The sequence below is a fragment of the Platalea leucorodia genome (assembly GCF_965183815.1).
Source record: "Platalea leucorodia genome assembly, chromosome: 2".
Taxonomy (NCBI): domain Eukaryota; kingdom Metazoa; phylum Chordata; class Aves; order Pelecaniformes; family Threskiornithidae; genus Platalea; species Platalea leucorodia.
Window position 1 is genome coordinate 14,351,513 of NC_138824.1, and position 27,045 is coordinate 14,378,557.

At 35.5% G+C, this 27,045-nt stretch overlaps 1 protein-coding gene across 2 annotated transcripts in view; it reads left to right on the plus strand.

The window, feature by feature from the left end:
- The window catches only part of CNTN5 (contactin 5), a gene marked incomplete at both ends in the record, with an annotated part of 363,298 nt that overhangs the window by 216,651 nt on the left and 119,602 nt on the right, over positions 1-27,045 (plus strand). For both annotated transcript variants that reach the window (XM_082305015.1, XM_082305016.1), the window contains 4 exons: positions 5,862-6,043; positions 13,106-13,242; positions 15,208-15,337; positions 17,595-17,745. In XM_082305015.1, the coding sequence (XP_082161141.1) occupies positions 5,862-6,043; positions 13,106-13,242; positions 15,208-15,337; positions 17,595-17,745 (600 nt within the window). The remainder of the gene's footprint in view (positions 1-5,861; positions 6,044-13,105; positions 13,243-15,207; positions 15,338-17,594; positions 17,746-27,045) is intronic.

Here is a 27,045-nt window from a genome sequence, read left to right on the forward strand (position 1 = left end):
ATCTGTACACATACACTGGCCATATCTGTACAGCAAAATTAGTAAATCTTAATGTGCCAGCTACAGAAATTCTGCCTGGACAAAGTCTGGAACAGAGAAAAGTTACCTGAGAGAAAGTCCAGTTATAAAATAGCTTTACACAGGGCATGTAAACACAGTGCTACAGTAGTACTGTGGCCCTGAGAATCCGTACAAACACCTGCCAAAAACGTGTCACTTTTTCAGGAAAATTTTCTGCTTCAAAGCATTTGTCTCCTCTAACTTAAATTTGTGGACTCTTCATGTCCCCCATACTAACACAGCAGATGTCATGTATGGCTTTTGCTTTTCAAGTTTCTCAGATTCTCTTCTCAACAGTCTTGATCAAATCTTTAATAGTTTTTAGAAGAATGTCCACTTATTTCAGTGTCCTCAGCCAGAAAGCTGAGGTAGAGTGTGATACAGAGACTAGAAAATAAGGGTCACTAGATGGCTGAGGAAAAAAACAGAGCTTACTTCTGTCCTTATTTAACAGTTGTAATAGCTCAACACCTCCTCCAGCCCACAGTATAGCACCTGCTATAGTAGGATGACAAAAATATAATATGGAATTTTGCAATGTGGCCAAAACTGAATCCACAGGAGGAGATGTTCAGCTCCTTTGTTTTAAATTTTTCATCATCTAGCTGTGCTGTTGTGATTTCATTAAGAGTAAACACCATACGAAAGGTTGCAGAATAGCTTTTCCCCTTTACTCACTACTTGCGAAACCAATACCTTGCGTATTGTGGATCTTCTGTTCTGTTGTTTGATTACACCTTAAGCAGATGACTCTTGTGTTTGTGACTAACTTCAATTTAAGAGTTTGGAAAAATCTTTGAAATCCTCAGAAGTGTCAGTTATGTTATCTAACTTTAGCTATCAAACAGTTAAGGATCAAGTTTGAGCTCACAGTTTAAGCTCTGATTGATCAGTAGAGAAAACCCTCTGGAGTATAATTCACTATGACTAATGAATCATTATAGATAATGAATCATTATCCATAGCACTATTTTAGATGTTACAGATGCTCTAACATGTTAGGACTTAAAATGTGAAGAAAATGACATGGAGCTGAACATGCAGCCAAGCAAAGGCACGTTGACCTTGCTCTGTGCCATAAAGAACAAGCCACCAGTGGTGGGAAAGTACATCCACATCAGTATACGACACTGGTACATGCATCAGACCTTTTTAGTACAGCCATGGATGCGTGTTGACATGACTTGCAGACCTGGACTTGTTCCTGCACACAGGCTTCAAACTCATCACCATTTCCTTCTATTCTCTTTCTATTCTTAAATCACCAGTACTCACAGCTGCTATATTTCATGAGTACTAACTATCTTTTAATAACCAAATGAAAGGAAAAGTCATTATCTTGTCTCCTAAATCTCTGCATCTGACCAGAACAGATTTATATGGGATGTTCTAAAGGTAGAATCATGTGAATGGCTGATGGGCATTTCTGGAAAGTATCTGATGGAGAGAATTTCATGATAGTCCTCAACATTTTAATCTTACATAATTATTCTGTAATAATTAGAAGATATTTACCACAGTTGCAAGGCTGGAGGGCATAAGGAGAAAGGTTTTTTTCCTAGTCTCACACACACAGGCATGAAGAGGTTTTCAAGATATATTATGATGTGAACCTGTGGGTTTGAAGGCACAGCTCAGAACAGTGATGCATGGTAAAGAGAAATAGTGTGGAGAGGAATTGAAATTACAGTAGAAGGGAAAATATTTCAAAAGAGCACATCAATTTGTACCAACCAAAAATAGAAAAAGTAACCTATGCATTCTTATTTAAGATATTGCTGAAAAACTAGGAAATCAGATCCATGGAAAAGGTATTTTAAAATTCAGACATTACTCTCATTTCCACCTCACCCCTTTCCTGAAATATGCTTTATAGATCTAATTTAATTCTTTTTCAGATGAAATTCCAAAAAAAAAAAAAAAGTATGAAATTGCTTCCAATAGTTTTTTCAAAACTTTTTTATTTCCAATGAAACTTGTGAAGAATTCCCAAAAAATTCAATAGCATTTGTCCCAAATAATATACTGCTGAAAAATGACTCTTATAATCTCTTCTAGATGTAAATGTAAAAGTATAACTTGCATTTTCTTCAAATTCAAAATGAACAAACCCACAATAATGTCTATCACAGTCACCAGTGACCTCTTAGAACTTTTATTTCAGCTCAGATGAATGAGAAGTTTAATGATGGTATTTCTGAAATCAAATAAGGTTTTTTTTTTTTCTCAGTGGTGCTAAGATTTACCAGTAGTATTCAACAGATTATTTCCAAAAGTGAGGAGCAATCTTATCTTTGAACTCAATTGAAACTTGAATAAAGTTACTCATAGGAGTTGAATGTGAACAGGGTTGTAATAAACAAGGAAACTATATTCCCATAGATGTCTTCTGAGACCAAAATAAAAATGGATTATAATGATTATAAGATTTAACAATTATGCATATTACATTAAACTCATATTAATGTTGGAGATACTTCTGCTGTTGCTGTATTTTTTAAAAGGTTGTGGATCATTCAAAAAGATGAACAATATGTGCATATGTTAGTTAGATTTTATGGTGGATTTTATGAGTTTTCTAGAACAGTCACACAATTTTATTCTTTCACATCCTCACTCAGATATATTTCATTCTTTCATTTCATTCTCACACAAGTCACAGAGGAGAAATAGGTATAGATATATTTTTATTTCAGATGTAAAATTCATACCTCACTTGTAAGTTATGCCAGGAAAATAAGAAGCTTCATTAAACAGAACTACAAGTTGTCTGCTAATAGTGATTTGCAGTTTGGGAGTACTTTCCTTTGAAATTATTAAATCTACACAGCTAAAGTAATTTTATCTCCTTGAAAAACTCCACTTACTACCTCATACTGATGAAGAAAAAACTGAGGTTGTTTTTTTTTTTTTAAATATGTTTTCTAATGACCTAGAGAACAAGTTTCCTCTATATTTGCCATGTTATACACATTTACTTTTTGTAGCATACAAAAAAGCAAATTTTAAAAAATTGGTTAAATGCAATATAAAGGAAATTTTCTAAATACATGAATTTCAGAGTAATCTCATAGCAGCTAAATGAGACAACTTTCACAGTTTATAATGTCTTCGTTGTTTCTCAGAAATATACACTAAGAAAAAATTCCACTTATCAGTTCTATTCAGCAGAACCAGCTTTCTTCCATGACAATAGAGCAAAAGCATCTTTGTCACTGATTTTACTGGAAGTAGGGATGAAGGGCAAATAAGTAATAATGGGCAACAAGCATGGCACCCTTACGGTGCCAAATAAAGTGTACCTGCACACTATCTCATTCATAAAACAGCAGTTGCCCAGTAGTATTGTACTGCACCAGCATAAAGTATTCCTACTGTGGACCTGTGTTGTGACCAATAATGATTAATAAAACACTTGCCTGGCCATGGTGGCTGTCTTGCAGCCAGCAATCATGACATAATTATGTTCCATATAGAAACAGGACAACCATATAGGGAGTTTACACTTAAAGCTGAACCCATACCGACAAGAGAGTTACAAAAATCTCCAGAAAGTCATTCAAGAAAGAGTATAAATTTGAATATTAAAGTGAAGTGTGCAATTAGAAATAAAATATGAGAGCTAATAAATGAGGAAAAAAGAAACTAATATCGTTATTTGTACTACTTCTAATATATACAAATAGTTATCAAAGTATAGCAAATCAAAATATGTAGCTAAGGATGTGAAAGAAATATCATAAGTGGTAGGGCTAAAGACAGTATGTTTTATTAGTGTATCAGAGACAGAAACACCCTATTTATTCTTTGTATTTAGAATTGAACAGGTTGAAGTACTTGTGTCAGATAAGAACAGGAAGTTCTTTTAATCTTCTAATTAAAAGGTATGTAAAATAACTTCTAATAGGAAGCAAACTTTATAAATTAGACCCATACAAGCTGCACAGAAGAGGCCTCAAACCAAACCTACAGGACACTAAAATTTAAAATCAGCCAGCAAGAAAGTGATTTAAGATTAATAATGAGCAAGGTATCAAGCTTCTGTGGTGATACAGTAGGGGAAAAAAAGAGCTCATATGATCCACACCCATCATATGATCCACAAACATCTATAAAAAGAAAAAGGTATACATGATTGGTGTGCTAAAGGAAAAGAGATCAGTCTGTCTTGTTTACTAAGGAGAAAAAAAAAAGGTCATTTCATTTCCATACATGTATTTCTTCTGCGGGGGATAGTGATAAAGAATAGAAAGGTATTGTAGGGACTATGCCTCAGAGACGAATCCACACACACTCAAAATAAAGTATCTTTTGTCAGGTTAAGTAATCAGTGCAGCAAACTGATAAGGGAAATAATGATTGTCTCTCTCTGATATATTCAAATAGTGGATACCATTCCCTATAGGACTATATGTTGGCCAAGAAACAAACTTTGTGAAGGTAATTATGTTAATAGGCTTAATGAAATTCAGTGATTTGTGACATTCAGGAGATAAGATTAGAGAAACCTTCTGACGTCCAACTACAAGCCTGGGAATTTTCTGAATCTCTGTAAAGCACTAGAATTTGGAGCACTTTGTCTGGAAGTTTGAGTATAACTGCAGTTACACTGCCTGATTTTAACTGGCCATTTTGTGTCTCAAAATGGACACCCTGAAATACTGGGGAAAGGTATTTTTTTAATGCAACTTCATATAGTTACAGCAAGTGGAAGTTATCAAACGCCAGCAGAAATTAATAGAAGCTTTGAATTTGAATGCTATGAAGTACTTTTCCCCATCTAAACTGCCACAAGATCCAGCTGGGTTTATATCTAAGCTTAGACTTGAAAGCAATTCAAATAAATACAATTTTTTTTTTTAATGTATCAGCATGTAACTGTTACATTTTCTTTTATGATGTCCTCCAAGCTCCTTTTGGAATACCTGAAGCAGTCTAGTTTTCAGCTCACAATCAAATATTTTATAACTACAGTTCTTCTTTTTTCTTTTCTTCCCCCCTAAGTATCCACTGCCATATTTAGACAAAAGTATGTCTGTACCAAAAAGCCCAATGGGTACACAACAACTGATGAGTGTTTAGGCTAAAAAGAAAATTGAATGAGTGCAAACACTATCATCTAATTCATTTCTTCCCTCAGTATGAATGTAAATGACAGTTTCCACATAGACCTGTGTGGAATAGCAAGGTACAGTGAAAAGCCCTTCTACTCCTGCGAGCAACCATGTAATGCTGTTAGTCAGAAACGGTAGTGCCATTAATAAATACTTCTTACACAACTGGTTTTGCAACGTAAAGAATATTGCAACAGAAAATGTCTCCAAAACTTTGGTCAACTTAATTTTTCCAAGATACGGTGGTACTGAAATCCCTCACCTAGATGGACATATCAGTAACTGATCTCCTGATCTGCAGTTTCATTGCAGGAAAATTGGGATGTGTTAGAACTTGCTAAATTCATCCAGGTTTTGAAGTTGTTATTTTCTTTTACCTATTGAGTGAAAGTGCTCAGGGGTAAAGCACAGAGTGCTAAAGAAGCTCTAGAGAGAGTATTTCAAGTGATTTACTTGGTCTCAATAAAAACTTGACTTCCCTTGTGGATGAAAGAGACACGTTCCATGTAACAAACCATTTATTAAGGATTCCCTACAGAAAGTGAGGTATACCAAGCATTATATGAACCTTAATTGTGGTTATATTTTATCACTGCTTAGATTATTGAGTGTTTAAACTACCAGATAACAGAATCTATATTCTCAATAGTGGAAGAGTGCTAACAGTAATTTTACTAAATATTTCAGCCCTGTTCCAACAATCTCTTGGAGGAAAGTTAATGGTCATAATCCAAGTAAAGCCCGCCTGAGAAAATCCCAAGCTGTGCTTGAAATACCTAACGTGCAGCTAGAGGATGCAGGGATGTATGAATGTAAGGCTGAAAACTCTCGTGGAAGAAATGTCTTCAGAGGACAACTACAAGTGTACAGTAAGTGTAACTGCACACAGTATTATCCAGCAATGCTTTATCCACACTTAAGGCTTTAACTACATATGAAGGATGTTAAGGTCCAGTAGAAATGAAATATCTTTCTTGTGAAATACAATTAGTATTGAATTAAGCTATATATATTTATTCCTTAGTAATGCATTGAAGTCTGAAATATAATAAAGTTGACTCCCTCAAAGAACTAGTTTAAATATAATTTCATGTTTGATATTTATGAGGTTTGGGTTTTTTTTAAAAGGATATTGCTATAATTTTAAAAGTCTATTTTTTTCTCCCGATATGATATATAACAATGACATGCAACCTAAGCATGATGTATCTGTCAGTAAACAATATTAGAAAAATCTTAGGACTTTTATTGCAATTTTATTAATATTTCACCCTTGCCATGCCTGGGTGCTGAGTTTTGTCAAATTCATTGTACAGAAATCAGAGCTGGAGAAGTGTTTCTGTTTTTGTAAAAAATTCTCAATCTAGGCACGCACAATTTCTGAGGGTTCTGATTTTCAGAACGTGCTGAACATTTTCTCTCAAGAACTGGTCTTTCTAAAAGTTTTTTGAGTGAGCATAAAAAGAATTGAATCATGAATTGCATTGAAAAGAAAAAGCACAACCTGAAATGAAAAATATTTAGTAAAAAGATCATGAATTTTATATAATATTGTTGCTGCATCCTAGAGGCTAGAAACAAAAGCTTATATAAGACATGCCCTGAATATTTACAAGTCAAAGTTTTCCTTATATTGAATGTATTCTTGAGTCCCACCTACTTCTTATCAATTAAAGCTACATCACTTGCTATCATTGCATGAATCATACAAACTTAAATACCTAGCAGGAAAGGTCTACTGCAGGAGATCATGCAACAAATCTTTCAGACTGAATTCTTTTCTGTCTTCAAATATCGCAGTCAGTGGAATTCCAACTGCTGCAGTTTAGACAGGTCCTCAGGCTAGTAGATACCTTTAAGACTGAGTCTCTCCTGTTAATCAATTTTATTTTTCTTTTCTTGATTTCAGCCCATGGCTCCTAGTGCTTTTTCCCCATTACTAACTATACACAGTTCTCTGTCTTTGTTACACACTTTCATCAAATAACCGTAGACTGGCATCATACATTTAGTTTATTTTCCACATATGTCAATATTTCCAGGTCCATAATCAATTTTCCTGTCTCCTCCAGCTTTCCAATGTCTTTATCTTAGCTCCCTTGTTTTTGGTGAGTATCAGCATATCTCTGGACGATGCTTCTCTCCTTGCTTTTCATTCTCATCCATCTAGAGCCAAGGACAGGTTTTTGTCTTCAGGTTTTTTTGGTATACGCTGGAAAAAATATGTGATGGCAAATGTGGTAGTTTGCACCTTTTGTTTTGGGCATGCCATCCATACTGCATGTGCAGCAAAGGTGTTATAAGGCTTTTACTGAAAACAGCAGTCAAAGCCCAGGAACTACTTGATGCCACCTACTATGCCAATACCCCAGCGATGTTTCTCTGGTATTACAAATTCTTACTGTCAATTACTTCTATGAAAGTATAGCAGCCCCTGCTAGGGACTTGGGGGCCAGGGGCATTTAGCAGCATGCCTGGTCTTTTTTGACAACACTTCTTAAAGTGTTTGAAATTAAAAAAAAAAATAATTTGAGTTATAAGGTGTAAGTACTTACACACTTACTAGCAGTTTTCTAGAGCGGTGAAACTACTAGGTGCCAAAGCACCTTATAAAGGAGTTATAATTATCCTGCCTCCCTCTTTCAGAGTTAAAGGAATATAAAATGTAGTCTTCAAGAGAGAAACTAAGATGCTGGAAAATGAAATTATTTCCTCAAGAGCACCCTGCAGACCTGTGGCATAAAATCACAGCAAACATGATGCAGTGTTCTACACAACTCTGCATCTCTCATTAGCCTGGACACATTTTTGTTTTGAGCAGAAATAAAGGTGGTACTCAAATCTAGGAGTCCATAGAAAACATTTTCTACATCGGTTTTGTTCTGTTCTGTCCAGATAGAAATATGAATTTTTAGTTCTCCATCATTGTCAAAATTATATTTTTTACAATATTTTTTGCAATAATATTAGAACTTCTTTAACATTATAGAAAGGGGGTCCACTTCAGATTGTCTCATTCCTCAGATTAACAGATATGTGAGACTAGTATATTATTAAGTTTCTCTTAAGTCTATTATTATATCTTAGACTATCTTACAGATAAGCCAAAACCAGATCTGAGTCAGAGTTTCACCTATCTGCATTAGCAGGGAGTGAAGTCAGAGCAGGTAACAGAGAGCTTCCAGATGGAGGAGACCAGCAGTGACCTCCAGTACAGCAGAACAAGAAGCACAATCTGTTACTAGCCCCCTACAAGTGCCTTTTCTTGGCCTCGAAATTAAATGCTCCCCAGTGAGGCTCTTGCAGCCTTCAGTGCTCCTGAAGACAGCATTAGTGTCTCATTGGCCTACAAACCTTGACAACCCTTTCCAGGGGTGTAAGGGGGTTTGGGTAAGAAGGTTTTTAGCAGTACAAAGCTTAGCCAAATGTTACTTTACAAAATTCTCAGCTTCCTTTGCTGACAGCTGATATTGCAGGATTTGGGGGCATTAATTGAAACAGCATTTCCTGCTGTACCTCTTATTCATAACAACAGTCAACATTAATTATTTACCTTTAGGCTCATTGTCTTTTCACTGACATCTTATTCCTCCAGGAGAAAACGATTATTTTGGCTCAGAAATTCAGATGTAGGCCATCATTCCTTACCAGGGGTTTCTTGTAAAATTTCAGAGCAGGCTGTAGGACCAGCTGTGTCATACTGCAGTCTCACAATTTGCATATCTCTGTAGGAACTCACTCACTGTCTGTTTGAATCTTCTTCCTTTCATCAGTTGCATCTGATCTGGGTCACCACAGAGTATTTTGGAGAAAGCCCAGGATGCCCAGTCTGCCTGTCTGGTCACATTTAATCACAAACTAGTGATTTTTCATTGCTTACCTGGTGCTGCAACTCAATGACTCTCTGATGTAGCTGATGCTTCAGATGTTGTTCAGAAAGTGGTATTTCAGATGCTAACAATTTCAGATTGTTGTAGTCTCATCACTTAGCAGAAAATCAGCTGTAGAAGACATTAAAAATAAAATTTTGATAATGCAAGACATCCTTATATGCACTGCAACACATTTTGAGAGGTGTGATTTTTCAACAAGTGATCTGCTCATCCTGTAAGTTTCCATGAAATTTTAGTCAAGCTCAAACTGACTAATAGAAGGCAGCACAAAAATTAAAATTTGGGTGGAGAAATTGGCCATTAACCTTTTGTAATCATAGTTCCTCCACATATCCTGGCTAGCAACACGTTCCCAATGGTAAGCACTGGTTTGTGCAATTCCTGCTCCTCTCTTACCCAAACCTCTTGGGTTTGCTTCTATGTCAGCTACTTACTGGTGTCAGTTCAGCAGAGGGTGGTGGTATGAACCAGACCACAAAACCACTTTTTTGGCCATTTTTTCTTTTGGCTGGATCAGTTCCCTGATCCTGTTCACAGCAGTGCCCCATGAGCAGCACTGCTGCCACAGCAGGAGGGGAGGTTTGCTGTGACACTGGAGCAGGTGAGGGCAGGAATATTCTGTAATGCAGTGTAACAGACCATCCTGATTTTAAAAACCATTTTAATAACTTCCTTATAAAACCTGTATGGAAGAAAATCCACTGCTGCTACTACAGGTTAGCCCCAGATACCTGTAGCAAAACTGGCTAGAGAGGAGGAGATTTTTGTGGTCAGAATTGCAGCTTCAGTTGAAATTTGCTATCTTATCTTTCTTACTGTGATAGCTACCTGTTCTTCTCCTACTGTATGCTTCCGAATTGGCCTCGTGTCCAGAAAATGAATTTTATTCACCCCAAACTCTGTTCTCATTCACATTTTAGGATACTATCTAAAGTCATTTGTCTATGCAAAATTTTGTCCTTAATTTCCTTTCCGTCAAAAAGTTGTGTAATAATTTGAGAAAGTAGGCTGAGTTTTCTACATCTGAATTTGATTTTGCATAGAGGATATAAAAACTGGCCTGTAAGCTTGCAGATTTATTGCCAATTTGTGTTTGTAAAACATTTTGACATCCTTGAATAAACAGGTGCAGAAATGCAGCATAAAATAAATCAGGGATTGGATGGTGATTGTAAAATCTCAGGAGCACTGTATAAAGCTATGGCACAATATCCATAAAGACTACTGAATAATAAAAGACATCCCTCTATTCTTACATTCACCCCAAAACTCTTCACTAGACAGATAAAAACCAGGCAAACACCCATTTTTCCTCAAGATGAATGTTGTATTTATAAAAACAAAAAAGAACCTGTTACTTTTGAATTCTGTTCAAATGCTTCTTAGAATTTATATTTTCAAATTAAAATTAAGTGCAATTACGGAATGAAGTTTTCTTTGCCCACATGTATATGAGGATGATGTTAACACATTTTTGTTAAAAAAAGAGAAAATAATACATTGAGTCAGAAGTTGTACATCCAGTTAAATGTTTCATTTTTTAAATTATTGACAGGGTTTAAGAGCAAGTATTATGATACTATGGAGAGTGGCCCTTGCCAATGAACAGAGAGGGAGCTCTCTGTGGCAAAGTAAGGAGTACACAGAGAGAGGAAAGAAAGCCAAAAAGTGATGAAAATGTTTCTTCCAATCATGCATTTAGCTCTATTCCTGCTACATCTACCTATTGCTTTGCTACCTTGTTCTCAAAGGGGTGGGAATCTGGGTCATTGCCTTGGCTGATGGCAAATTCAACAGCTTGAAAATTATGAGTCCAAAGGCCATTTAGGCTATGAGCAGAAAATTTAGGGTAGAAATACCTCGACTAATGAAAAAAGGTTGTTAATACCAATCGATCATACCACTGTGATTTGCAAGTTTGTGGTTACAGAGGAAAACCTATGCCATGACTATATTATCCAGACAGCCACAGACAGAGGGTAGGGAACGGCAGTTGTGTACTGAGGAGAACACCTCTGCAGCCAGGCTTGGGGAGACAGTTTTATTTCAGTGTAACATTTCAGGTGCACACCCTAATTCGGAGTGCTCTCGTTCATGATGAGATCAAATTCAGCATAGAAAAATGAGACTAGATATGCTTTGGGTCATATAGGAGAAGTTTCAGAAAAGCAAAATAATAAAAAGAATGAAATATAAATAGGAACAGTTTAGCGCCTTTTTGAAACTGCATAATTTTATGGCACTGCTGGCTAACTTTTATGATTTTTTAGTTACACATTTAACTGTCACATCTTCCAAAATCATATTAGTGTACTCACTTTCAAAGGAAACAATTGTTTCTCAGCATGCTTCCTTTGTGCATACTGAAAGACTCAAAAAGAAAACAACAGCATCAACTATACAATGCAATCGAGTTATATTTTTATGACAATTAGTAGACAACAAGTGAGCAGGGACCTCCCACAAACTGCTTCTGAGGATTTAATGGGACCCTTTGATATAACTTAAGAATCAAGTGGTTCAGTGCAGAGGAGCACATATGCAGCATGTCATGCGTTGCCTTGACTGTAATAAGAAGAATAAGAAAGCAGATGGTTTTGGTCTTGGGTTTCGGAGTGAGACTGGGTCAATCTTATCTCTGTTTTCCTCTACTAAAAGGGAAAAGAGTGATTCTTCTTCTGATATGTTTCCAGCTTCTGACAACTGTCTGGTCAGGGACTCTGAAGCAGACTATTCTCTGCTTAGGAATGATAGACACCTTGTTCACTTTCTTTATCATCCATGCATGAGATGTAAGCTAGAAGCAGTTAGTCACCTGTCATGCCTTTTCATACCTTCTCACGTCTTTGGGTGGTGATCTGTCAAATGTCAGCTAGATTCAAAGATTTAGTTTTAAACTCAGTTCCCCATGTTTAAGTACGTTATCAATTATCCAACATTTGAAGCAGAGACTTTGTTGTGACAGATCTGGACTTCTATTCATACCAAGCAGAAGAATTTTACATTCCTTTAGCAACAAAGGCCTTTTAGCTACTTATTCTCTACTATTTGAAAAAAAAAAAAAAACCCTCCAGCATTTAATGATATTAAGTTAATTAATTTCATCTATCATCCTCATTGCTATACAAATTGATATGGCTACAGTAGGAAAATGCAAAAGTTGGCTTTTAAGCATACATTTTTATTTCTGCATATGAATGCTCAGTTCCTCACTGTGTCATACAAAGTTTTCCAAATTATAAGGTCCTCCATATAGCTTATCTGATTGACAGCTGCATTAAAGATCTGCTTCTCTGTAAAAAATATTCCCTGCTTTTTAACAGATTTTTACATGAAATGTACGTACTAATGATCACATATACAACTAACAACTGTCTACCTTTAAGAAAAGACTGTTTTAACATTGACTTACTGTGTAATTTATGTTCCTGATGGATGCTGGAAATCTTGTGGGTTCTGTGCTTAAAAGCATTAAACACATTTTTTCCCTTGAAATATGAATTAAACCCAAGACACTTTAACAAAAATATGTGCAAATACCTTATCAAATACCCCATCATTCCTAGCTGAATAAATCATGATTTCCTAGAAAACTGAGAAAACTACATGGAACTGAGTCTATGATGGTTGACTTCCTTACCAAAATTTAAATAGCTTAGGTCTTGAAAAATTACTAAATATTCTATTGTGACTACCAGGCAAATGCTCTTAAATTCAGTAATAATTAATGCATTAATATATAGTACTGTAATTTAATCCATTGGACTTTACTAAATCAGACAGATTCCTCTTCCTCGTCATGATACTGCTCACTGCCTGGTGCTATTACAGGATTTCCTTTAAAGTTATGGAGTTTTGTTAATTTTATTGCTTTCTCTTTGGTTTTGGTTGTCTGTTTAAATGTAGTTCTTTCTGAGAGTAAGTTAACCTTTGTAAAGACCATAATTTAAGCTCTTTAACTGATTAGGTCTTTGCATATTGGCTAGAGACTTACCAGTTTATATGCTTTGTATATAGCACGGTATTTTTTTCTTGCAGCCTACCCACATTGGGTGGAGAAACTTAATGATACTCAGTTAGACAGTGGAGATCAGCTCCGATGGGAATGTAAAGCCACTGGAAAGCCAAGGCCCACATATCGTTGGCTGAAAAATGGAGTTCCTCTCTGGCCACAGGTACATTAGACGAGGAGTCATCAGTATGTTGCATGTTTCTCCTTTCATTCAGATAAAGTCAGTTAAAGATAGTACTGAAAAGTACTTTAGAAATTACTGTTTTCTGTGTTAGTTTCTTTCTTACTATACAGACAGTTTTTCTATGCATGTCCCCTCTGAACTATCTCGAGCAATGTAAAATTGCATTCATCAGTAATTCTCTGTAGTGCAGAAATATTTGGGAGAAGGGACCTTCTGAGCTGTGTCTGCAACAGCATCTGCCATTTTACTATAATGTACATCTAAGCATCCTCCAGCATGTTTAATTTTTTTTTTTCTTCCAAATAGTGGTATTATGGTATGTGTATCTATTTTTTTTCCACTGTATAAAAAGATAGTAACAGCTCAGAGAGGTGCTGTATTTGCTGAATCGGATTCCTTTGTATTTCCCCCAATGTTATGTTATGTTATTTACCACATTTTGTTTGTACATAATCATACTCTTCAAAACACTAGCAGGCTAATGTAAGAGGCTCAATGACTATTATGTTTACATCAGTTTTCAACTCCATTAATTCTCTGCAAATAACAGAACTCACCATCAAGACCATTAAAATGCTCCGTGTAAGAATCTTAGAATGTAAAGTCCTTAACTACAGTCACCTGATATATTTTAGAATTAGATCTAGATAAAATTCTCATCCTTTTAAAAGACCATTCATGGCACGACCTGCCTTTTATTTTATTTTGTTCTCTTTCTCTCACTGAATCATCAACACATCAGCCCACATCACGTGGGTTTTGCCTGGCACCTTTCCATTTTTATAGTCTCAAATTATTTAGAGTAAAGAAAAGTTCTGTAAATTTATTTCATACACTTTTCCAGATTAAAATAAAGCTGTTCAGTTCTGGGAAAAAATGTCTCCATTCGTAAATGAATTCACAGAATGGATTTATGCATATAAAAGATGTAATGTCTTTCTTTTCAGTGAATGTCACTTCTATCTGTGAACATCATCCAATTATGCAAACAATGAGAAAGGAAACATAAACACAGTTTACTTTTGAAGCTGTGAGGCATTGAAAATAAGGTTATATGCCTTTACTTTATCCATTTCTGCCTTTTTAGATGGAGCTATTAGTCCTGAAATTGAAGCAATTTAAATATCTGTACTTTTTGGTTTTCTGATTTTCCAAACCATTAGTTGCACCAGGCTCTGAAAGTTCAAATTAAATTTCAGTTTAAACTGGGGGCTTACAACAGAGAGAACTTTTTTCACTGTTTCCTCTGCATTCCCAAACACTCTGTTCTTCATCAATTTTTAATTAAACCTACAACAACTATAATAATGAAACGTAGAGATGTTTTATAGTAGTTCAAATTATTCATTATACAGCTCCATGAAGTACACATTTCCATAAACAGCTGTTAATGCCACTTCTCTTCCAGCTGTGGTAATTATTTTCTACTTGTGGACTTTTCAAATAAGAAATTTGCACTAATGATGAAGGCGATTGGACCCTTTCACTCTTACTCATGCAAGCAATCTTTTATATTTACTTTTATGAAAAGAGTACCATGACTGAAACCAAACATTTGCTGGAGATGTGAATCTCATCAGATATGTTACACCCGCAACTGACTTCTTGCCTCATTAAAGTTCCCAGGATGAACTGCTTTTAAAAATCATGTAAGGGTAATAGCAGACAAACAAGCAGACAAAAGCAAGCCTTGGACATAGTGAACTTACACTGAAAAATATTTGCCTTTAAATATTTTTGGAGTTTTTCCTGCCTTGCCCCATATGCTTTATTCTTGTCATTCCTTATATAGAACGAAAAAAGTAAGCCAAGGAAATTTGTTGCTCAGTTTTATTTTAGCTTAATAATGTCTTTTGTCCCTTTGCCTTAAGCCAATAGTACAGCAAATTTCCATTGCCTGTTTGCTTTTATAGATTTTTTTTTGTTGTTTTTATTCCATTACAGAGCAGGATTGAGATGGTTAATGGTGTTCTGATGATCCACAGCGTGAATCTCTCAGATGCTGGAATGTATCAGTGCCTAGCAGAAAATAAGTATGGCACCATTTATGCCAGTGCTGAGCTGAAGATTTTAGGTGAGTATTATCGAAAGAGAACAGACTGTTCATTTTTTTTCCTTTGATAATTACATTTGTTCTTGGTCTGTTATGATAAGGAACAGCTTCTGCCAGTCCAAACTGAGCAGAGCAGATAAAAGTGGGTTCCTTTTTCTTCTTGTTATTTATGTGTGAGTGGGTCCTTTGTGGCCCGAGAGAGCACAGGTCCTTCTGTCAACTGCAAATTTTCTTTCATAAATTACTGACTCAGTTACATTTTGTGACTATTTCTCATATAAGGCTATTTCAGTTCAAATACATGGAAAAATATTTTTCATTCCTTTAAAAATAAGTGCAGAATAAGAAACTTAAAGAAAGTAAATATATTTTAGTCTCTGTTAAAATTAAATTATTATTTCTACCAAGGCCATTACTCAAAGGTAATTAGCATGATCTTAGTTTTCAAGGTGTAGAACTTTCCTATGAAGTCACCAGAACTGATTGAATAACGGTTGGACTCGATGATCTTAAGGGTCTTTTCCAACCTTAATGATTCTATGAATACTGGAAATTACATACTTGAGCTAATATCATCCCATAGTAAAGCAAACACACTCCATAATGTTACCCGGAAATACAATAAAAATTTCATAATTCAAAAGTTGAAGAGAGGAGTTAATGAAGAAAAACTTGAAGCATGTCTTTCCAACACTCTAGTTTTCCTTCACTGTGACAGACAGTGGGACAATAGTGATAGGAGGACTTCCACGGGGTTAAGTGAGACAGGCTTGTAAGAGTCTCATGATCTTTATTAGAGTATGGTATAGCTGGAAGACAGGTGCCTGTCAAAGTAATTCAATGGCCATATCAGAGATTAGAGCTATCTGCACTGCTCAAACCTTGCAAATTTCAAAACCTGCACCTGGGAATCATTCTTGTAAACTCCCAGTCAAATGAATAATAAAGCTGAAGTTACTGAAATAACATGCTACATTTGAGCTAAAATTTGGTTCTTCTGAAGAATAACCTGTCATCCAGTACATTTCCTCGATTTCCTAGCTGGCCAACATTAGAATTTCACTGATTGATAACTCTTCAAAATATTTCTGTCTAGCCATAAATTAAAACCCACAGTCAGTTGTTGCTCTGTTTCCATCACTTTCCTTTGTCATTTGTGATTCAGTCAGCAAAGAGGTCCCTGTTGGTTGCAATGTTCTCTTGTTCTTTTTTTTCCTATCTATTATAAAATAGGCATACCTATTACATCAGGTAGTTGTACACTTTCTTTGATGTTCTCTGATATTGGAAATGGCCATTACATGTTGTTGCAGTAAAATCAGCCATTCATTTTGTCACTTGTGAAATTGTACCCCTGTTAAATTTTAACCATAATGTTGCATTAAAGAAGCAGTTGTGTTTAATTTTCTGGATTATTAAAGGGAAAAGAACAGAATAAATTGTCCGTATAAATAGCTCTGGTATGAAAATTACACAAAATAATGGTAGGAAATTCCTACATATTTGAGGCAATGGAGTGTAATATGTTCCTACATGTGTAGCTGAGATAGTTGCAGGGGAGGCTTTGGTTTTGTAAAACTAGTTTAAGAAAAACACAAACAAATGAGATTACTTGAGAACAACTGTCCTTTCTTGGTGTGAAATTACAGTAATTAGTGTCATTTTGTGATACATTTATTACATTAGCTGATGTATTGTAATCAATGGGACTTCTTGAAAAGTGAAACACTAAGAACAAGACATGGTTAAATATCTTCTATTAAGAAGTTATCACTTTTCAATTCCCAGTATTCAGAGAAATATAAAAAGGGAAAACAATCAAATTTCTCTAACAGTAATACTTTTTGTAAGAATTAACACTAGAGAGTACATTTTGGATAGTTGTGGAATTTAAGCTTCTTTTCATTTTGAACTAGTTGCTTCTAATAAGTTGTCTACGAAATAAAAAAAAAAAATGGAAAAGATGCAGCTAAATCAACTGTAGTATTTAATTTCTAAAGCTGTTGGATTTCACAAGCATTCTTACTTTAATATGCTGATGTGAAGGACATCTCACTAATTCATTACTAGATTAAGTTATAGACCTGCCATCTAGTCTCAGCTGCTGATTTCAAGTATTTTGTAAAACTCCATCTAATCTGTGGTGTAATAATTTCCAAGCCAAAAATGGAGATTCTATCCCCAAACCCAAATCTATTATTCTAATCTTCTGTTAGAACATAATGATACAGGAAGCTGTGATTGTTCTCTGTAGAGTTAACGTACTTCTTTTTAACAGCTTCAGCTCCCACTTTCCCACTAAATCAAATGAGGAGAACAATAATTGTTACCAAGGGCCAAGAAGTTGTCATTGAGTGCAAGCCACAAGCCTCTCCAAAGCCAACTATCACTTGGAAGAAAGGAGACAAAGCATTAAGGGAGAGTAAGAGGTCAGAAGCCTGTTCGGTAAACTAAAGATTGTGCTTGCATGTTTGATTCTGTGATATGATATGAAAATACAGCAAGTGACGAGAACATGTATATGTTAGCATGGGTATGGCATAATTATTTTGTCAAGCTGATTTGTCTGACAGTAGTGACTTTATTGTTTCCACAATATTGAAATGAAAAATCTTAAAATTGTTCAGAGATGCAGACAGATGAAAATAACTTATTTTGTTTTTTTCTCTATTTTCTGCTACTCATTTCAAAAATGGTTCAGTTACACTGTAGAGATACTACAAATTTAGTGTGTGAGGGTAATAAAAGCATAGAGGCTGAAGTAGTCAGGACCACATAAAATATCAAATGTGCTTATTCATTTGAAATAATTTTAATAAGGCAGATTTGCAGCTTGATCACAGTGGAAGTCTGACTAAGAATAGCTTTAAAATGATTCAGAGAAGAAAAATACGATTCCATTATAGGATTTAATTATACAAGTAATTTCTGTACTCAGCAGCACATCTGTTTAACAGAATATGTTTGATTAAATAAGTTCTGTCCAGCTCTGTATGTTAAACATAGTTTAAGCACTGCAGGTTAAATGTCAGCTGTAATTGCACTTTACAAGATTGCATGTCTGTACACTAGAATAGTTTTGCCACCCTGCACATGGTCTTTAAGTACACAGAGCAATCTTATCTTCTTTCTGGAAATGTATGTGAGTAAACCACTTAAACTGACTTGTGTGGCATTAGTCTAAAAGATAAAAGCAAGGCCTTTTGTTCATTTGTGCAATACCGATGAAAGCAGTAGAGCACATCTGTCCTCATTAGCTGCAAAAGCCATTTCATTCAGGTGAGTTTTATTTTCATCTCATGCCATTTGTTTTGTTCTGAGAAGGAAACATGAGTAACATTTCATGCCATATTAGCTCTTTGGGGGGGCAGATCAAAACACCATTATATACAACATTTTACTAGCAGGTATGAGTTGTATAGTACATATTGACAAGATATGACTGAATGATATTACAAAGATGCTGATAATATCAAATATTCTGAGACTGATGCCTCTGTGCTGTAGCTACACAGTTAACTGTTTTCACTACATGACCTTTTCCTCTCATCTCCACAAAAGTCCCTATGGTTTCTCTGATCACCACATGTAAATCACATTTTAATCCAAGCCCAGTAAAGCATTTTGGTAATTACTAGATATCTGTCCAAACATAGCCTAACTCTAAAGTTAAACTCTCATAAAAATAAGATCTGGAGATACCTTTTTGGTATCTCCAGCTTTTGATACTTGCTCATTTTGACAGAGGCTGGAACGGGACATGATGAAACATGGAAGATGATAAAAAGCTGGTTAACTATTTAAAATCTTTGAAAGGCTTGAGTTGTGTTCAACTTAGTTTTTAGTCAGCTGTTCAGGGCGTATCTTGTGTCATTCAGAGCAGTTCCCCTGCATCTATTGTTTATAGAGGGGTGGGCGTGAGGGGAATATTGGTTTCAAGGGAACTCAGTTCTGCCTCTACATATAGTGTGCTATAAACTACATTAATAAAATCTGTTTGAAGAGGAGATGAGGAAGCCTATCATGATTTGGGGAAAGTGTAAATCAATGGAGGTAGTATGTGTGTTTCCATGTTTTGGGCACTCTGAGAAGGAACCATTGGAAGAGAACTGTGTAAAACATTTTGAAAAAGGAATAATCTGACATGATGAGCACATCTATATCCTTTAAAAATGAACTTTATTCATAGACTGCTGATAAAAATCCCAGCAAAAAACAATTAGGAACTCTCATGTGATGAGTTTGCATAGAATGTTAAACCTTCAAAGATTAAAAAAAAAAAAACATTCTGATTAAACAATAAGGAAGGGTAAGGATAGAACAGCAGAATATATATTTTTCTCTTCTGCCACAGCTTTTTTCTCTTCTAGAGTTCTTGTACCAAGTGCATGTTTTGTTTTGTTTTATTTTTGCCAAGTCTGCCAGCCCAGAAAAGGAATTTGCTCCATTTAGCCACATCTGTTAGAAAAGTGATCTTCCCTTCTACAGAGAACAAATTCCACTTGACTAGTGGGTCTGTTATCACATAGTCCACATCATCTAAGCTGTGTTGCCTCCTTAGGTGTTCCTCCATGCAACCAAAAGGTGATTGACAGAAATACCTCAAGCGACATTTCCGTTTGTAACTGAGCAGAAGGCTGAGTTTGTTCATGTGGGACTCGTGGCTTGGTACAGTTCTTGCTGCAGTCAGACCTTGACTCTAGCTCCTGGAATTTAATGCAGTCTGAAAGCCTTAAACGTTTCAGATTCATTCAAAGGGCTAAAGCCACTCACTTGGCAACATAACTGCAGAAAGAGTCTTCATGAGCTCCATCTCTTGGTCTGTTTTTACCTTTGAACAAATTATCCAACACAAGGTCTTCATATTCACAGTCTATCTATGCTACGTTTGCTCTCCCTGGTGAGCAATCATTATTCTGAGCAGTCAGATCATTTGACTCCACTTGAAAAGCATCTGTATATTATAACAGCTCTTTTGAATTGGGTTCTGAATGAGTGGCAAGTCTATAACAGAGCAGAAAAAGTAGGATATTCACAACTGTTTGCTCACAAAAAGTATCATTCTGAGTGTTACAGTCTCATAAATGTTTTAAATTTGATTAAATTACTCCTATAGAAACATACTTATTTAATAAAGATTCCAAAATATTCACAATTCATTCTACTAACCAGATGTAAAGATCAAGACCTGCTGCAAAAGCCACATTTTAATGAAATAAAATATATGGTATTGGAGATCTACTGTGCCAAAGATTAAAACTTCCAAAGAACCATAGTCTGTGAAGCTTACTGATACAGGACATTTAATTATGACTATCAACATTTGAAAGGAACTACATGTAAAAATCAAATCTCTTTCATTTATCATTATCTCAGAGAGTCATTAATGCATTCAAACAAACATAAGGTCATCAGCATTTTCACCTAAAAGTTAAGAGGAGGGGAAAAAAAGCTATCGTTATACTTCCATTTTGGAATTAGAAAACACCTGAGCGCAACAGCAATGGGAGTTGTGTAGGTAGGTAAACACATTCAAGCTGCATATTTTCATTAGTCATCTCATAATAATTAAAATTGTTAACTATCTTTACTAACCACTTGTCTCTGGACTCTGTTGTCTCATAGGCTGATAGATGACTGTGTGTCATTTTTGGCAGCCTGTGATAATGTGTACTGTGGTTATTAATTTGAACATTGAGTTTTTTAGTCTATAAGAATTTTGTAAAGAACTTTTACATCTTTTAGTTCATAAGTAGTTTTGGTTTTATAGAAAAGTGGATTATATTGGGATCCAAGTCTGAAAAAATAAGTTTATGTTTTGATTTGTAATAATCAAATTGATTGGAACTTTGATTTACGTCCTGAATAGGAAGAATTGGGCTCTTGGGCAAGAGTAAGATGATCAACAAACATTGTGAAGTTTCTGAAATATTCCAACCAGATACTTCCTAATCTGTAATCAAACCCTCATTAACTATTTTAGTATCAGCTTCTAAACAAGACCCAAATCCAGCCTTTTCAGATCAGAAAGCCAGTCAGGAGTCTGTTTCTAATTAAACATTTTTTTAAATTTATGTATCAAGCTAAAAGAAGGCAACAAAAGTGATATTTAATAAAAATATTTTATGTAGACCTTCAACTTTATAATAGAGAGTAGAACAGACTGGAATCTGCTGTCAGTTACATCAATATAAATCATGAGTAATGTTAATAAAGTCAATGATTAAATTCTGGACAAACATTTTTTATAAATTCTTTCAGTTCCTGTGTTCAGGCTTCTGTAAATTGCAGGTATTTTCTAATGATTTACGACTGCACAAAATTTTGTGAGCCATTACTCCATGAGCTGTAATCTCTGTTTCATCACTTTCTTAAAGCCACCTATCATTCTTGTTTAGATTGCCCTGTAATAGTGACTACAGCTGATGTTCAAACCGATATGTTTGAGGAGTCACAGGTATTAAAAAACATAATAAGTCTTTGTTCATCTGTTTTTGTTCTTTCTTCTACATCTAAAATATTCTTCTCATTAAACTTATATTGAATTTTCACTCTAGCTCAATATCTCTGTTTCATATCCATTAATTATAGTTAAAATAAAATCATTCAAAATCACTCTAGCAGTGCAGAGTTTTATTCAGTCCCTAGTTTTTCTTCTCCATTCAGACCACCAAGAAATAATAAAAAAAAAGCACAACTTAACCAACAAATGGGTAACTGAGGAAGCGTGATTTTTATAGTGCCAATTTTGTGCTTCTTTATTTTGGGTTTGTTCCTTTTCCTTTTGAAGCTCCTCAAATAGTAATGCTTATTTTATCAATGTTTCTTTTATATCTCAATTTGTGTGCAGGTTAATATTCCAACTAAAAGAAATCTAAATACAGTGATGTCTAAACATATATGTATTCATTGGTAGTATAGTTCTGCATTTATTGACTTCTCCCTTTCCATATGGCACAGTCTAAGCTTACTCCTTCACGTGACAGAACAAGCTTTGCAGAAAAACATTAGCAGTCTCTGAAGGTCTGATTCACAATAGATCACCATGAGCAGAACAACAGTGCCAGTTTCTCTGTGGCCATTGTATAATTGCACATATTCATCCACCTACGTCCAAGGTTAGCTTTGCCTGAGGACCTAAACATACTAAGCATTTCTATGATGAAAATAAATGGTAACAATACGCCACCTACCACTTCAATTCAGCCATTTTTCCTTTGGAGCAATTAATTTCCTGTATTCCACTTCTGTTTGAAGGAGTTCTGGAGATAAGGTGAAGAAAACTTTTGGCAGGTTAAGCAGAGGGAATTTTAGATCATTTGAATGCAATAGCCTGGCCTGAGTTTGGTCAGTTCACAAACTTCAACATCCCTATTCCTTCAGTAGACATCGTGGTGGTTTTTTTATTGATTGCAAGTGGGTAAAAACATTTTATTCCATTTTCTCTGGATGATATCAAGGGATCACAGAACAGCTGAGAGTGGCAGGGACCTCTGGATATCACCTGGTCCACCCCCCCTGATCAGAGGAGGGTCAGTTAGAACAGGTTGCTCAAGGTCATGTCAAGTTTTGAGTATCTCCAAGGATGGAGGCACCACAGCCTATCATCTGGGAAACTTGTTCCTATTCCAGTTAATCACTCCTACGGTAAAAGAAAGAAGGATATTCTTATTTTTAAATGGAATTGATGCTTAAATGGAATTGTCTTTATTTCAGTTTGTGCCCATTGCCTCTTGTCCTGTCACTGGGCACCAATGACAAAAGTCTGGCTCTGTCTGCTTACTCCCTCCCATCAGTGTGTGTATCAGTTGATCAGTGTGTTGATCAGCTGGGAGGTTCTGATCTATAATAAATATAGCCATATAATGAATTAATATCAACGCTTCTTCCATGACACATTGAATTCTCCGTTCAGATCTTCCCCAAACCTGCTTGGCCACCAAAATTCATAAAATGGAGATATAAAACCTGTCCCCTGTGTATTGCCATGTAGCAAAGTTATGGTCTGCTTGACATGTTCTTCATTTGCTGTGTGCCTCACCTGAGGTCACTGGGACCGATTTGCAGCCATAGAGAAACCCATAGAAGCTGTACATTGAACAACAAAGTACTGGATATTAATAGCAAGTGCTCTGACAGTCAGTCTTTAAATATCACAAATAAAATTAGTGGGTACTGAAAACAGGGAGACATGGATATTTGTGAAGCTATCAGGCATTAAAAACATGGAGAAATATTAATGAGGAAATTCTGTCTTCATAGTCATGTAGATGTAAAATTTCAAGACACACACTGACCTATGAAGAACAGAAAAACACTAAACAGTACCCATTATGTGAGAATCATCATCTCTAGGTACTAAATGAAGAATAAATCCACTGGAGGGGACAAAATGTTCAAGCTGTGTGTAACATAATACATGAGGGAGTGAATTGAGGCTGTTGAAATTTTGTCTTTACCTAATTTTGCATCATTTTGTGTTCTTTCAGTTATGTTTCTCTAACATTCAGCAGCTGTGAAAGAAGTCAGAGAAAAGAAAGAGAAGAAAGAGATCTCTTATGCGACATTAAATTCCAAATACTAATATAGGATTGCTACAGTGTCACTAGACAGGCACAGCAAAGCCTGAGACTATTGTCTTTTACCTACCTTCAGGTTAATACTGAAATCTTTGAACTACAGAAGTAGTTGTCCCGTATGCCTAGATATTTCATCTGTCACAATTTGCTATGCAATTAGTGGAAACACATAGAGCACTTAAATCTAAAAATATCATCATTCAAAAACTTAGAAATGGACATGTTTTTGTATTCTTTTGGTCTCTCAGACTCCTTCATTTTCAGTTTTGACAGGTTCTTATTACAGTTTTACTCTTCACTCTACGTGAGGATCTGTCAGTGTTTCCATTGTATGTTCCTATTTTAATGGCTTTATAGCTCAATCGCTATGAAAAAAAAAACAAAGGAGAAAAGAAAAAGAAGGGTGTTTCAGAGCAGAAACAAGAACAAAAAAAATTTGAGCTTGCAGGTGAAATTTGTATTCCATTTTATAAAGTGCTTTGGTTAGTACATGCTGTGTTACGTTTTTAAATATGAACATGTGTTTGCATGTAACAGAGGTATATATTATATTCTTTCTTCATAATCATGGTGGTAGCTTTCCAGAAGAATTTCAGTTCCATCCAACTGTGGTATGTAACGTTTGTTTAAACCGAAAACTGTGCACTGTGAAGGCAAAAGAAAGTATATAGGTAAAATAGATGGAAAATTTCTCTGAACTGTAATTTTCAGTTTGTCTATTGGTCCCTAAGTTGCACCAGGCTCAACTTGTATCTGGCACAAGCTTTTCTGCATCTGTGTGATCAGCCACACAAGATATTTGATCTGATGTCTATGCCTTGAATATCTGCTTACACAACTCAACTAATTATCAGTTGAGCAAACAGTTCATGAATTCTGATTCTATTTATGGTTCATTTCTCTGCTGTTATAAATGGCTGCCTGTTTGTGCACGACACAGGCAGAATATGACAAGTCATCAGTCGCCTAAAGGATTTTCTTTGCTTAAGGCTCTTCAGACTATGACTTTCAGCATAATTTGTCCTTAACAGAAACTTCATCTAAAATACTTGGGAATTTAAACACTTAACTTCATGCCGCCAGCTGATCCCCAGATTCCCAAGTGGCACTTTAATGATCAAAAAGTACTGAAGAGAGAAAATGCTGAGGACATTAAGAAAGAGAAACTTCATGACACAAACTCTTACCTTCCTGAGAGAGTTCCACAAGTCACTTCTTTTCAATTTTTGCATAAATCATGGTCTAATTTAGCTGTGTCAGGCTCATAATGGGAATTAGAGATCTGATTATAGCGTAGAAAAGGGAAACAATTATAACCTTGACTAAATAGTAAAAACAAATGGTAAGATCATCCCTTCACAAAAAAGGATCTTTGTTCAAAAGCAGCACTGCTTTACTAATTGATTGTATTACACAACACAAGTTTTGACAACACAATTATTTTGGCCACATTCCTAAACAACTCTTACTCTGTAAGAGAACATGATTAAAGAAACAATCCAGTACCCGTCATGCCTGAAATATTTCCTGTTTCATGGACTTTTGTGGACGAAATATCAAGATATTTGCTTTTCTGTACCTATGGGTGCAGTCAGGTCTGGTTTCAGTGACAAAGTTAAATTGCTGAAATTTCCTTCCCTTGTCTCAGGCCTCTTGCTTTACAATGAAAAGATTTAGGGATCTGATTCAGGTGAAAAATAGCCCCTTTATTTCAACTCGGCTATTTTTTTTGCAAGATCATTTCCCTTGTCAGCTGGTCACACAGACACAGACATGCATGGGCCAGAGCGGCCCAGGAAGGACTGGAGTGACTGGCCATGGACCAAGACAGGTGCTCACAGCAGAGGAGTGTCCAGGACAGCACACAAAGCAAGTCTCACATTTTCCTGCCTATATATGCTGTACACCAGTTAGGGCATATGATTTACCTACACGAGTAAATTAAAAGCTGCCTTGTAACGTTGCCTGGGATTGCACAGGGATGCAATTAGCTATGCTATTAAGAAGTTAGTCCCTGGCTGGATTTTAGTCTGTATCAAGTAGCTGTCCCCAAGTAATCCTTAGGCATCTTAGGAATTTTTGCATGACAAAAGCCATTCCTGCTAGGCTGTCCGGTGTTGCCACAATGTTTTAAAGGCTAACAGCATTTAATAGGATGGAAACAGTTCTGTGATAGCTGGCTTCAATATATGGAAGCAGTATGCCTATTTATTTTCCTGATAGAGAAATAATCACTGTTTAAGTTGTGCCGCACATGAGAGTTATCTCAGCCAGAATCTCTGGGCATTATCACTGAATTAGTCACACTGAAATAGTGACAAGATAAAAATAGTTACTGTCGATCAGTGACATGTTACCATATAGCAATAAAATGCTTAAAGTCTGTAGGCACCAAGTCTATTTTTAAATTAGGAAGAAACAGAATATTAAAGAAGAAATTCCCAAGGCATTGTGGGAAATTTGTGAAATGAACCTAGATTGTCTGGATTGAGAAATCTTGTCAGACTCCTAAATACGAGCATATACTTCAAATGTATCTTTTAATTTATAGCACCATAAAGGGCTAAACTACATTTTAAAGTGATGCTCAATATTTTGTTAGACCTACTGGTCAGCATCAATGATCTGTGTGGAGACTACAAAGATCTTCTACACATGGGATGCTAAAATTCATTTTGCACTAGAAAGCCACCTTCCCAGGGGAAATTCTTCCTTATCTGTCATAAATCTAAATTAGTTAGGGATTATGACCTATTGCATCAAGATTTAGTGATCTTTGTAGCTATATTATGAAATTTATTATTAAATTTCAAAATTTAAAGGGAATTTGTGATGCACTTGGCATCTTCTCTTAAGTTGTATTCTGACATTCTCCAGTCTGTCAATCTTGAAAATGCATGGACTGTTGGTATTTATATGCTAATTGCTCCCAGAGAAGAAGAATAAGTCTATGCATATTTTTAAAAAGTTAGATATGCTTTGCAGAAAATTAAATTGTATACAAAAACCTAAACAAGTTATTTGATATCTAGAAAAAAAGTATGGTGGAAACTGGCTTTCTAATGGGATTAGTAACAAAAAAAAAAAAATGACATTAGTCTAGAAAACAACAAACTACAATCAATCCATATCATAATAATGATAAAAAAA